This window comes from Lemur catta, chromosome 1 (assembly GCF_020740605.2).
Source record: "Lemur catta isolate mLemCat1 chromosome 1, mLemCat1.pri, whole genome shotgun sequence".
NCBI classification, from domain to species: domain Eukaryota; kingdom Metazoa; phylum Chordata; class Mammalia; order Primates; family Lemuridae; genus Lemur; species Lemur catta.
The window spans coordinates 25,090,853-25,104,757 of NC_059128.1; the positions used below are offsets into that span (position 1 = coordinate 25,090,853).

Here is a 13,905-nt window from a genome sequence, read left to right on the forward strand (position 1 = left end):
CCCTCAGGCACGGCCACAATTCAGCCAAGTTCTTTGCCATTTCATAACAAGGATGGCCTTTACTCCAGTTTCCAATACCTTATTCCTCATTTCCATCTGAGACCTCATCAGAATGGCCTTTGTCCATATGTCTACCAACATTCTGATTATAACCACGTAAGTCATCTCTTAAGAAGTTCCAGACCTTCCCTACAACTTTCCTATTCTTCTAAGCCCTCACCCAGAGTTGCCCTTAATACTCCATTTATGACAATCTAGGCTTTTTCTATTTTGTTCCTCCAGCCTCTACCCATTTCCCAGGTCCAAATCTGCTTCCACATTTTCAGACACTTTTTATGGCAACAGTCCTTTTCAGTACCAGTTTTCTGTCTTAGTCTGTTGTGTGTTACCATAACAAAATATCACAGACTGAGTAATTTATAAAGAAAAGAAATTTATTTCTTACGGCTCCAGAGATTGTGAAGTCCAGAGTCAAGGGGGTGGCATCTGGCCTTCTTGCTACAACATCTGATGGTGGAAGGGAGAGGGGCAAGAGAGGGGTGAGGGCATGAGAGCAAGAGGGGGCTGACCTCACTTTTCTAACAAACCCCCACTCCCACCATAATAACATCAATCCACTCATGAGGGCAGAGCCTGCCTGACCTAATCACTTCTTTTCTTTTGTTTAATACAAAGTGGGGGGAGTGAGGAGGGGATTCAGTTTCTTTTTTTTTTTTATCTTTTTTTTTTTTGAGACACAGTATCACTCTGTTATGCTGGGCTAGAGTACGGTGGGGTCATCATAGCTCACAGCAACTTCAAACTCCTGGGCTCAAGCCATCCTCCTGCCTTAGCCTCTTGACTAGCTGGGACTACAGGTTCATGCCACGATGTCCTGCTAATTTTTCTATGTTTAGTGAGACAGGTTTCTCACTCTTGCTCAGGCTGGTCTCAAATTCCTGAGCTCCAGCAATCCTCCTGCCTTCCCCTCCCAGAGTGCTAGGATGACAGGTGTGAGCTAGTGCACCTGGCCCCTACCTAATCACTTCTTATCAGGCCTCACCTTTCAATACCTGCATTGGGGATTAAGTGTCCAACACATGAACTTTGGGGAACATATTCAAACCATAGCAGGCTGATAGCATGACCCAGGCATCCTGACTCCAAGGCTACACACTTAAATCCTGCCTCCTATCAACTCGAATAACTGTAAGACATCTAAGGATACAGCAGAAAACCAGTCACTGAGTCCACAGCATGGCATAGTGGTACTGAAGAGTCAGGTGCATCAGAGTCTCCCAGGGAGATGATTTAAAATGCACACTATTGGTCCCTGTGCCCGGAAAGCCTGATTCATTGGCAGCAGTGACAGTGGGGACTAGGGAATGAAGGACAGAAATTTGCATTTCTAACCAGCTCCTGAGGTAATTCTGATGCAGGTGGCCCAGAGGTAGAGGGAGAAGAAGATCTGGACGGTACAAGAGTAACTAGATGGTCTGGTGGAAGATTTCGGGTCTGTGAGGCGTGACGTGGCAAGGCCTCCTGCAAGTGGTAGCATTTGGCATAAACTGGCAAGGCTTCCTGGGCATCCCCCTACCGTTTTCCATTTGAAGGCTATATCGGGTTGAACTGTGACCCACAAAAAGACGTAGTGAAGTCCTAACTCCTAGAACCTGTGGCAAAGTTTCCTAGAATCTGGAAAAAGGGTCCTTGTGGAGGTAACTAAGTTAAGGATGTTGAGACCACCCTGGATTACCTGAGTGGGTCTAACTCGTCATTGGATGAGACACACAGAGAAGAGAGAAGGCCGTGGGAAAACGGAAGCAGAGATTGGGGTGACGCGGCCACAAGCCAAGGCATGCCTGGAGCCCCCAGAAGCTGGAAGAGGCCAGGAAGGATTCTCCCCATGACCTTCAGAGGGAGTGTGGCCCTGCCAATGCCTGGATTTCAGACTTCTGGCCTCCAGGACTGGGAGACAATAAATTTCTGTTGTTCCAATTGTCGCTGCAGCTCTAGGAAACTAATACAAAGGCTTTCATCCTAGTCACAAAGGCTGCTCTGGGGAGGTCTTTGTGATTAGACTCTGAGCGGTGGAGGTCATAGCCCACAGACAGTTCGGCTGCACTTGTGAAATCCCCCGCAGGGACACTAGGCTCTGAAGGAGGATGGTGAGGCACAACTGTTGGTGATGCAGTATCCTCGCCTTTGTGAACTTGCTGCTTCTCTACTTCTCTCTGGATGCAGGTTTGTAGGAAGTCAAAGAAAGGCTCTGCCATCAGGCGCTGGCTTCACCCTTTACAAGAGAGGAGGCCAATACCTCAAACATGTAAATAGCAGCCCAAGGTCACCCAGTGAGTGGGTGGCAGGGCAGAGCCAGGACCCCCAGCTAGAGTCCACATCTCCTGTGGGATTTCTAGTCAATGCCATTAAGCCCTGGTTGTGATAATGCTGTAATGATCCTTTAATTTTACTCCCCAAAAGTTGGATGCCTCTAATGCCTTTGCTTGGCGGTCCGTCTTCCTGCCCCTGACCAACATGTGGGTAGCGGCTTTTGACCTCTGGCTTAGAGACGTGAATGGTTCCCTTCCCCACAGTTGGGTCTTCTGCTTTAGGGATGCGAGCTGAGCTATCTTCAGAAGCCGTCATCCAAAATGCGGAAGTTGGCCATCTGTAGAACTGACAGCACTGATTGTGGTCTGTGAAACACCAAATGTTGGAGAAGTATGTCTTTAGAAAGTTTATTAATACTTCCTTTGTCCACGTGCCACATGATTTTCTGCAAGGGAGAAGAAAAATGCTCCCTCATATGCCTGTGCAGAGAGCTTCCTCCTCCTTTGAAGCCTTCACTTCCCATTCCTCCCTCTTTGCTAACGCTTGAGCTGGTAACACGTGGCCAGCGGGGAGGAATGGACCTGGTCCCCAAGCTGCTATTGCTGGTATCGCAGGAATTCTACTTACCAGAGTACACATTTCCTATTGTGTTCTAGGTGGAAGGGTGGCAGTGCTTCAGCAGGAAAACAAAGGATGCAAATCAAACTAAGAAAATATTTATTGACCCAACGCGGTGGCTCACACCTGTAATTCTAACATTCTAGGAGGGCTGAGAGGCCAAGGCGAGAGGATAGCTTGAGCTCAGGAGTTCGAGGCCAGCCTGAACTAGAGTGAGACCCCATCTCTACTAAAAATAGAAAAAAATAACCAGACATGGTGGCGCATGCCTGTAGTCCCAGCTACTCGGGAGGCTAAGGCAGGAGGATCACTTGAGCCCAGGAGTTTGAGGTTGCTGTGAGCTAGGCTGTCGTGGCACTCTAGCCCAGGCAATAGAGCAAGACTCTGCCTCAAACAAAAAGAAAAGAAAAAGAAAAGAAAAACAGAAATATTTATTGAGAGCATGCTACTCAGAAGGCATTGATATGTTAGGTGCTAGGTTAGGTTGGCATGTTGGTTTTCAACCCTGGATGCACATTGGACCACAGGGGAGTTTTCCTTTTCTTTCTTTCTTTCTTTCTCTCTCTCTCTCTTTCTTTCTTTCTTTCTTTCTTTCTTTCTTTCTTTCTTTCTTTCTTTCTTTCTTTCTTTCTTTCTCTCCCTTTTTCTTTCTTTCTTTCTTTCTTTCTCTCCCTCTTTCTTTCTCTCCCTCTTTCTTTCTTTCTTTCTTTCTTTCTTTCTTTCTTTCTTTCTTTCTTTCTTTCTTTCTTTCTTTCTTTTCTTTCTTTTGTAATAGCACTGACTTGCTTTAGTTGTTAGAAGTCACAGGGGAGTTCTTAAAAATTCTGATGCCCAGGTTGCATCACATGCCAATTACATCAGCATGTCTGGGAGTGGGAGCCAGACATCAGTATTTTCTAAAGATTCCAGATGATTCCAACGTGCAGCAAAGTTAGGGAATCACTAAAATATACTATTTCCAGGTGCCACACCCAGATACTCTGTTTTCATTCATGTAGGATGGTAGTTTTTTAAAAAAACTGCTCAGGTGATTCTTCTATGCAGAGGCTATTCCAGTAGATAATAAAGAAAAGCTGTCATACAGACATTATCAAAGTGTCTGCAGCTGGTGCTATTTTTCCACTTGTATGGTCCATTGCTCTCACACGATGGAGTTTTATTGAAGGAGAACGAGTTTGGGCAGACTTCAGAGATAGCCAGTGATAGTGGATGCCAGATACTGGCCAACTTAATGGCCTGGCAAGGAATATGCATTGGAGAGGACACCCAAAACTTGCTCAGAATCAGGAGTAAAGACCTATAACAGTGTAGTCCTCCACTCTAGGCCACCAACCCTTAAGATCTCAGAGCCCTTTTGAAGTAATCCCAAGCCCTCTGAGGATCTGCATGTGGGCAGGCTTCAGGCATGGCTGTGTCCAGGTACAGAGTATAGCTAATGTTTGGGGGTAGATGTCTTTTGATTCTTCATTAATTCTCCTTAAGAGGATCTTAACTCTGGGGCTACTTCATAAAGTTCCAAGCAATTTTTCTATTTCTTTCTTTCACAATGCTTTTTTTTTCCTTCTTTGTAGCATAAGTGGCTACGGACATCAACTGAACAACAGGCCCCTGCAGTTCCCATCTGCCCTCCCTGATCCTCTTTCTTTTTCCCCTAGAATCCCATCTTTACAATCCTTATGTTCTTCCTTTATGTCCCTTACCTCCTCCACTCCAACTGGTCCAGTGGATTTCTGTTTTTTTCATTTCTGTCTTGAGACATTGCCTTCCTGGCCTCGAGGACTTCACCTCTCTGCATCAGGACCTGGGGTGCAGAGCAAACAGTGCTTAAGGGGCAAAAGGGAGGCCTCCCCTATTCTAGTCCTGTCCTTTTCAACTTTGGTTTGTTCTAAAGGCTTGTGAGTAGTGATGATAGTTCCTGTGATGGTTCTTATGTTTCCTGAAATTTGCACTTTTGGTACACATTTTGTATCCTTTGCTTGCGTCATCTCTAAGATTCTTCCTAATAAATTTTTTTTTGTTAAATCCAGACTCTTAATGCTCTCTGCCCACATCTATCACTGGAAGAGCTTTGATCCTGGCAATCAGGACTTACAGGCTAGAGCATACAAGGCAGGGTCCTAATAGTTAATTGTGACAACGTTCTACAGAGAACATTGGTGATGGGCATTAAATGAGGAGCTGCAGAGAGCTTTATCTTTGCCACCTAAGAAGACAAAGATATAGCACCACGGGAATCTGAAAAGGAAGACAAATCTTGTTTCTTCAAGCAAAATAAATTGAGGGGAAATGCTAGTGTATTAACAAGTTTCAGTATCAACTAGTAACGTCTTCATGGATGTTCTGGAAAACTCAAATTCACTTATGAACCACAAAAGTTGTATTATGAATATAAGTGAGGATAGGGAAAGACTACCCAGGAATCTAAAATTTGTTAGTAGAGTAGGAGCTAAACAGATACCAGGTTTTATCAGATGAGAGGACAAAAACTGGTCTGCATTTAGGAGCTCTCAGTTCTATTTTCAGCTCTCACACTGACTCACTGTATGGCTTGAGGCAAGTCACTTAACAGTTTTGGACCTCAGCTTCTCCATACGAAAAATGGCAACTAAAATGCTGTGTTTACTAGATAGAGGAACTATCACTTATTGAGCAACTGCTCTATGTTCATCTTGCACTAGGCACTTTATATTACGTTACAGTATTTCGTTCAATCATTCAACAAATATTTGTTGAGCACCCGCTCTGTACAGGGTATTGTGCCTGGTCTCAGGGATCTATCAGGCAAAAACCAAAGTCCTTGCTCTTCTGGAGTTTAAATTCCAGTGGCATAGGGTGATGGTAATAAACAGGAAAAGAAATAGACGAGATACTCTCAAATAGTGGTAAGTACTATGTAGATAATGTGATACAAATAACCTGGGGATGGAGTTACTTATGTAGGGTGGAATCTCTGAACCTGACATTCAGCTGGGACCTGAATGGTGAGGAACAGTCTGCAGAGTCCAGAGTCCACGAGACAAGACCTGAGAAGGAGAGCTCCAGGTAGATAGTAAGTACAAAGCTTCTGATGCAGGTAGGAGCTTAAACTTTTTGGGAGGCCGGGTAAGTCATCATTGGGTAGGATGAGATTAAAGAGGTAGGCAAGAGTCAGACTGCCGTGGCCTTTTGGGCTGTGGTAAGGTGTTTGGGTTTTCTTCTAATTGATCTGATTTACATTTTTAAAAAAATCATTCTGCATGTATTAATGAGTATGGTTATTGTCAGGCAAGAATGAAAGCAGAGATACCAGTCAGGAGGCTGTTGTCTTCTTTGCTTAGTGAGAGAAGCAAACTTTTTCTGTGAAAGGTCGGATAGTAAATATTTCAGGCTTTGCAGCCCACATAAGCTCTCTGTCACACATTCTCCTCCTCTTTCTCCTGCGCCTGCTCCTCCTCTTTTTTTTAACAACCCTACAAAAAAATGTAAAAACCATTCTTAGCTCTCGGGCAATACAAAAACAGGAGGTTGCATGCCAGCTATGGCCTGCCTAGCTGAGCGGTAGTTTGTGGACCCCTAGTTTAGAGATAAGTAGAAACTGATCAGTGTATATTTTAGGACTCAGAACTGATAGGACTTGTTGATGAACTGGCTCTGTGTGGGGAGGGGATAAGAGAAAGAGGAAACAAAGATGGCCTCAGTGACTGGGTGGAAGGTGGTGCCATTGACTGAACTGGAGAAGAAGTAGATTTGGGAGTAGGGAGAGGAGTGTGGGGGGGAGAAAGGAGTTAAGTATGAGTTCACTGTTAGTCACCCAAGTGAAGATATCAAGTAGGAAGCTCGATTTAGACTCTGGAACTCAGGGGAGAGGTCAGGGCTGGAGATCCATGTTTGAGAGTTATTGGCCTAGGAATGCATTTAAAGTTGTGGGATTGGATGACATCACCTGGAATGCAGCACCAGTTTCCAGGATCAGGTCCTGGGGGACTCCAACATTTAGAGGACCCATTGAAGAGACCCTTGGAATCCTCTCTGGGTTAAAGAGTATAGCACAAGGTAAATACTGCCAAATTGCTTTCCGAAGGGGTCCTTTGTATCTTCACGGAACCCATCTTGTCTTAGCTATGTAAATACACACTGAGAGTGGGACGGTACACATGAATGGGCAGGGACACTGGAGTTAGGAATCCTTGATGGCTTTTGCTTTGGAGCTGGGGAGCCTCATGCCACACTGGAGGATCAGGCTGGTTAACGAAGGTGTCAGGAAGGTGCCCAAGCACTTCCAAGGACTCCCAACCACAAAATCACCCAGCAAGCTTGTTACAAATGCAGATTTTTAATAAGAGCTTCTGATTCACTGTCTGGGATGAGGTGTGTTTTAAATATCCTCCTTCCTATACAAAAGAAACCTGTGGCTGAAGGATAGACTGGGTAGAGGGAGTGTCCTCATGACATTTCTTCACCTCCAGAGGCTCCCACAGCTCAGGAATCTTAGGTGAGTCTGGCTGGGGAAGTTTCATGATGACGGGATGGCAGAAGATTACTGGCCAGGGAGCAGCATTTGCTCTAGTTATGGGACACTTTCCATCTGCTCTTCAATTCCAAACGAGACCTTTTCCCCGTAAAGATGTAAAATGGTACCTTCTTTAATGCAGGTGCAAGTTTAAAAGTTTCAGTTTCCTAGGAGCATCTACCCTGTCCTCCAGTTCCACAGCACAGAGAGAACTGCTGTGTTTTCTTTTCTGTGTCCTTATATGAAAACAAGAATACATTTTCCAATTTATGGATTAAGTTAATTTGTGTGAAAACAGCTAAAGAATAATGGAAGGAATTTGCTGTTAGGCCTTCTAAGGAAACAGTCTTATTACATTGAACAATTACTTATTTGATCTAAGTGCCAGGCACTTTTTTAGGTTTGGGAGATAAAGCAGTTAACAAAATAGACAAAAATCCCTGCCATCACAAAACACACATTCTAATTAGGGAGACAGATGAATAAACACAATAAATAAGTAAAATATATGCATATTAGAAAGTGGTGAGTGCTAAGGAGAAAACTATAAAGGAGGAAAGGGAGACAGCAGGTGTTGGAGGTTGCTGAAAAGTGAGACTACAGGACAAGAAAGGACTTGAGGGCTGTGACATAGGAAAGTAACTCAACTTCTCTAAGTCCCAGTTTCTTCATCTGTAAAATAAGAAATAATAGCACCTTCCTGAGGAAAGCTCATGCCTTCAGACTGCCTTTGTCACTTTTAAGATACGGGATTTGAGCTGTGTATGGTGGCACAAGCCTGTAGTCCTAGCTACTTGGGAGGCTGAGGCGTGAGGATGGCTTGAGCCCAGGAGTTCGAGACCAGCCTGGGCACTATAGTGAGACCCCCATCTCTTAAAAAAAAAAAAAAGATATGGGATTTGGGATACTAACAAAGATTCTCTCCTTGACCAAACTATATTCAGGCTATTCTGAAGTGTCTTCTAAACTAGCCCTTGACTTTTAGACTTCCTTGTCTCTGCATTGTCCAATTTTAGAAAGAATCCTGCTAAGTTAGTTTTGCCAGAATCTCCCCTTTCCCCCAACAGTTCCTCTTAGTAATTTTTTATCTACTGACTCTCATCCTGATCCTTGGCTATAAATTCCTACTTTTCTTTGTGTTCACAGTTGAGTCCAATCTCCCTCCCCTACTACGAAACCCCATTGTAGTAGTCCCCTGTATACCTATCTTGATGGTCTCCCTTGAATAAAGAAGGTCTGCTTTACAGTTCTCTGGCAGGTGTTATGAATAATTTTTTCTTTAACAGTACAAAAGTTCTTTGGCCTCTCAGAACCTCAGTTTCCTCATCTGTAAAATGAACAGACTTACCTAGACTATTTCACAGTGTTTTTGAAAACGTCAAATGAGATCATTCAGATGTGTAAAAGTATTTCAAAATACATGATCTATTATGCAAATGTAAAATGTAAGGTAGAACTTGTAAAGAAAACACAAGTTTTTGGTTTTGTTTTTGTCTTTTTTTAGAGACAGGGTCTCCCTCTATTGCCCACCCAGGCTGGAGTGCAGTGGCCTGACTATATCTCACTGTAACCTTGAACTTCTGGGCTCAAGTGGTCCTCTGGCCTCTGCCTCAAAAAGTGCTGGGATTACAGACATGAGCCACCACACCTGGCCTAATACACAGTTTTTTAATGGGCTGCAAAACTCTTGCTATTGGTCAACAGAGCCTCTGGAATGCAAGTAAACAATGAATTAGACAACTGCTTATACTGATTCCCTGCACTGGCAGGGAAAAGGCCAATGCAAATGATCAGGATGTACTGAGCAGACTAACAATCTTATCTTAGATGAGGGATAAAACAATCAAACTAAATGTTCCTAAGTGGACACCTCATAAAATAATTATTGTATGGCATTTATCAAAATTTTAATGTTCTATAGTTCTTGTTTTGTTTGTGGGACTTCAGTTCCAGGAAAAGAACTAGATGGACTGAAAGGAGTAATTAAAAAAAGAACAATCATTTAAATTACTAAGAGCAGACAGTCCATCTTTTGGGTACTTCTGTAGTTGCTCAATAAACATTAATCAAAGTATATAATGATTCCAAACATAGGCTGCTTTCCATGTTTATTTTCATATATTCTTCAGTTCTGAATATTTGATAGCCTCCCAATAATGGTTTGTTAAATCAATAAACATGTTGGTATACATGCAGTGTCTGGCACACAGTAGGTACTCAATAAATATTTGTTGAATGAATGCATGAATGATGACTGTGTGAATTTGCTTACTATAGATAGTCAATTGATCACTAAAGTGTGCATTTAAAACCTACAAATATTCGATTACCTAGTAAAGCCTTAATTATGGTCATCTCTCAGACTGGACCAAAACGTGGTATTTTATTCCACTTAAATCAATTCAAATTTAGTTTGAATATAACTTAGCATAGAAGATGCTCACTCTTTGCTAAAAAATAATAAGATGCACATTCAGAAAGCCAGTTATTCCAGCCCAAATACCCTAGTCGGGGGCACGAACTGGACGCCTGTGGTGTGATTGTCACAGCTTCTTCTGATCCACACTCGCTAATAACCATATTAAGATCTCTCCTCGAAATTTTCCTCTTGGGTGCCTCAATGTCACAACTGTCACCAAGGTGTCAAGGCGCTCTGCGTGGCTGCAAGATACTCCAGCCCGGGGAAACACAGACTCAACCTCCGCCTCCGCCCGCGCAGCCAGGCGGCCGGTGGGCGGGCCCAGTGAAAGGCCTTGTGGCTGTTTCCTATTGGGGCTTGGTTGCTATGGTGTCACCGACCTCAAAACTCGCGGGTACATCTTCCGGAAGTTAAAGGAGAATTACTTCCGGGGGTGCCCATACTTGCCATGGCCGACTCAATGGCCACTAACCTCAACAAAAATAAAACTTTTGCAATAATTTCCTAGAAAAATCTTATTTAACCACTTAAACTTGTGACATGGTGTCACATGCTTTCTTCCTTTTAAAAAGATTCGCTATATAGTCTGCTTCTATTTGCCAGACTCCAAAATGGCGTGGGCGGCAACAGTGGGTCAGAGGTGAGTCACGTGGGTCCTCCCGGTTCCGGCGCTGTAGAGGCCCAGGGAGGTGAACGAATCTCCAGCACCATGTCTGTTTTGACTGGCCCACTAGCCTGGAGTGGCCCTTGCCCGTTGGCGTTGCTACTTTTGTTCCTGCTCGGCCCCAGCTTGGTCTTCACCATCTCTTTCCATTTGCCCATTAACTCTCGCAAGTGCCTCCGCGAGGAGATCCACAAGGACCTGCTAGTGACCGGCGCGTACGAGATCTCCGACCAGTCTGGAGGCGCGGGCGGCCTGCGCAGCCACCTCAAGGTGCGGCACTGGGCGGCGTAGGGCCGGGAGGGAAGACCACAGGTTTAGGCGAGGGGAGGCCCGGGTACGGGGGAGTCGGGCAACGAAGGCCTGGGGGTTGGCCTGGCCTCCCCGGACGCGAAGGACGTGCGGTGGAGACCGCCCCCTCACCCCGTTCGTTACCATTCACGGGGCGGGGCTGGGCACCAATGCCTGGGAGCCCATAGAAAGGCCTTGAGGCCGTGGCGGATGTGATGACAGCGGAGCTGGGGTGGCCATTGTCAGGGTCCTGTACCTGTTTTGGTCTCAGGTACTTTGAACTTCTCCAAAGAAGTCTTTCGATGTTGAGTATTTATGGGGATTGGTGTCATAAGACACAACGCTACCTGTAGGAAAATAATGGAGACAGTAAAGCTGACAGTGATTAATAAAATCTGCTGTTTTGAGCATCTGCTGTGTCAGTTCCTGTGCTACTTTACATACATTACTATTTAGTTCGTGCATTATCCTTCGGAGTAGGTAGGTACTGTTAGCCCCATTTTACGAATGAAGAAACTGATGCTTAGAGAGGCAGCCTAAACTAGTAAGTGTCACACGTGGAACTGATTTCTTAGTTTGGTAGCTAAGTATGTTGAGAGAAAAGTACTGCAATCTCATTCTCTCCTCGTTTTAAATTTGTAATTCTTGCAATTGATTAAAGTTGATTATTGGTTACAGAAGGGTCTCAGTTTCTAGTTCCTTTTCCTTAGTATGCCATAGTCTGGACTTGGCCAAATTTTATGTAAATGTTAGCTATACTCTTGGATGGTGACAACTATTACCAGAATACCAGTTTGGTCCCATTTTGCAGTTAAAGAGTGGCCTTCTGGCCTGGTCTTTGAGACGTTAATATAGTTTTATATCAGTCAGGATTTGATTGCATTTTAGATAATCTTATTCAATCACAATAGGTCTGGTGGTGGTCTTTTTTTTTTTTTCTCTCTCGTTTTTAAGACAATGGTACTCTTTTTAGACTAAATGGGAAGAAACATTTTTACTTTTTTTTTTAAGACAGGGTCTCACTCTGTCACCCTGTCTAAAGTGCAGTGGTGTCATCATAGCTCACTGCCATCTTGGACTCCTGGGCTCAAGCAACCCTTCTGCCTCAGCCTCCCAAGTAGCTGGGACTACAGATGCGCACCACCATGCCTCAACAGTTTTTCTGTTTTTTGTAGAGATAGGGTCTCACTCTTCCTCAGGCTGGTCTAAAACTCCTTACCTCAAGCAGTCCTCCTACCTGGGCCTCCCAAAGTGCTAGGATTACAGGTGAGCCACCATGCTCGGCCATTTTTACTTTTTAATAAAGCTTCAGATATAATGGGACCATAACTTACATTTAAGGTACTGGAACTCACTAGTGGTAATAGATGTAATTTATTTCCACTTTTTTTGGAAGGTATAAACTATTTTCAGTGTATGTAGCATGGCCTTATGGGAATTATATTAGATCTATGGCTGCTGAAGGAACCTCAAGCAGGAGTTTGCATCTACACGTTAGCATTTTGCTATCACTCAGTTGTTCTTCCGTGTCTATTCTGTTCTCTTGCCTGCTAACCAGCTTAATCAAACAGGGTTCTAAACCCAAGTGCCAAGTAGGTAACATAAATGAATTGGGCCAGATGTTTAAAAAAAAAAATAATGATGATGATAAGTGTCCACTGTTCTAAATTATCCCCCATTTTGCCACATCTGATTTTTCAAATGAAGTCAGAAATCCAGATTTTGAGGTGAAAGCCCCAGATTTTTAAATGTCACCAGTTAGTTCCAATTGATTTTGGCATTGGTTTGTTTTCAGTGTTACAGAGAATAGTACAGTGAGTCTATCTTTGTACCCATTACCCAGATTTAGCAATTATCAAGATCTTCACGCTTGTGTCATCTTAACTGCTTCCCTCTTATCATTTTATGCTAAATTGTTTTAAAGTAAATCCCGATGTCATGGTATTTCAGTCCTGAATACTTCAGAATGCATCTCTTTTAAAATACGAACATAACCATAGTATTTTTTGGGTATAATCACACCTCACAAAATTGACAGTGATTTCTTTTTTTTTTTTTTTGAGTCAGAGTCTCACTGTGTTGCCCGGGCTAGAGTGAGTGCCGTGGCGTCAGCCTAGCTTACAGCAACCTCAAACTCCTGGGCTTAAGCGATCCTACTGCCTCAGCCTCCCCAGTAGCTAGGACTACAGGCATGTGCCACCATGCCCGGCTAATATTTTTCTCTCTATATATTTTTAGTTGTCCAGCTAATTTCTTTCTATTTTTAGTAGAGACGGGGTCTCCTCTTGCTGAGGCTGGTCTTGAACTCCTGACCTCGAGCAATCCACCTGCCTCGGCCTCCCAGAGTACTAGACAGTGATTTCTTGATATCATCTAATACTCAGTTCATATTCAGATTTTCCCACTTGTCTCAAAAATATCTATTTAAAATTAATTTTTTGTATTTCTCAAGTCTTTAATCAGTCTACTCTTTGACTCATCTTTTTTTTTTTTTTTGGCTTACAATTGAATTATTGGAGTCAATTGCCCTCAGAGAATGTCCTACATTTTGGATCTGTCTGTTTGCTTCCTAGAGGTGTCTTTTAACCAGTTCTTCTCCAATATTTCTTGTAAAAGGAATCAGCTATAAGATTGTAATTAGATTTAGGTTTATCTTTCTGTTGAGGGTACTCCATGTGGCATCACGGCAGGAACACACAGTACTTTTTGTGCCCCAGTAAGCTGCTAAGATTGAGCTGTGGGATCAGGTGTGTATTAGTGTCCTGCTGCTGTTAACAAATTACCACAAATTTAGTGGCTTAAAACAACAGACATTTATCTTAACGGTTCTGGAAGTCAGAAGTCCTAAAATCAAGGTGTCAGCAGGGCTGTGTTCTTTGTGGAAGCTGGGGTGCCGGTGGGGGTAGGAATCAGTGTTCTTGGTTTCCTAGCTTCTAGAGGCCACTTGCATTCTTTGCCTCATGTCCCCTTCCTCCATCTTCAAAGCCAGTAGCACAATGTCTTCAACTCTTCTCTCCCTTTCCCTCCTCTTTCCCCCTTACCTCTTCCGTCTCTGCCCTCTCTCTTCTTCCCTCCCTCCCTCCTCTGCTATCATCCATTTCATCTCATTCTCTTACT

The 13,905-nt window shown here is 43.7% G+C and overlaps 1 protein-coding gene across 1 annotated transcript in view; it reads left to right on the forward strand.

Moving 5' to 3' along the window:
• The first annotated feature begins 10,478 nt into the window (after positions 1-10,478).
• Positions 10,479-13,905, forward strand: part of TMED10 (transmembrane p24 trafficking protein 10) — a 31,487-nt gene continuing 28,060 nt past the window's right edge. The window contains exon 1 of the mRNA XM_045563656.1: positions 10,479-10,770. Within this exon, the coding sequence (XP_045419612.1) occupies positions 10,546-10,770 (225 nt within the window). The 5' untranslated portion in view covers positions 10,479-10,545. The remainder of the gene's footprint in view (positions 10,771-13,905) is intronic.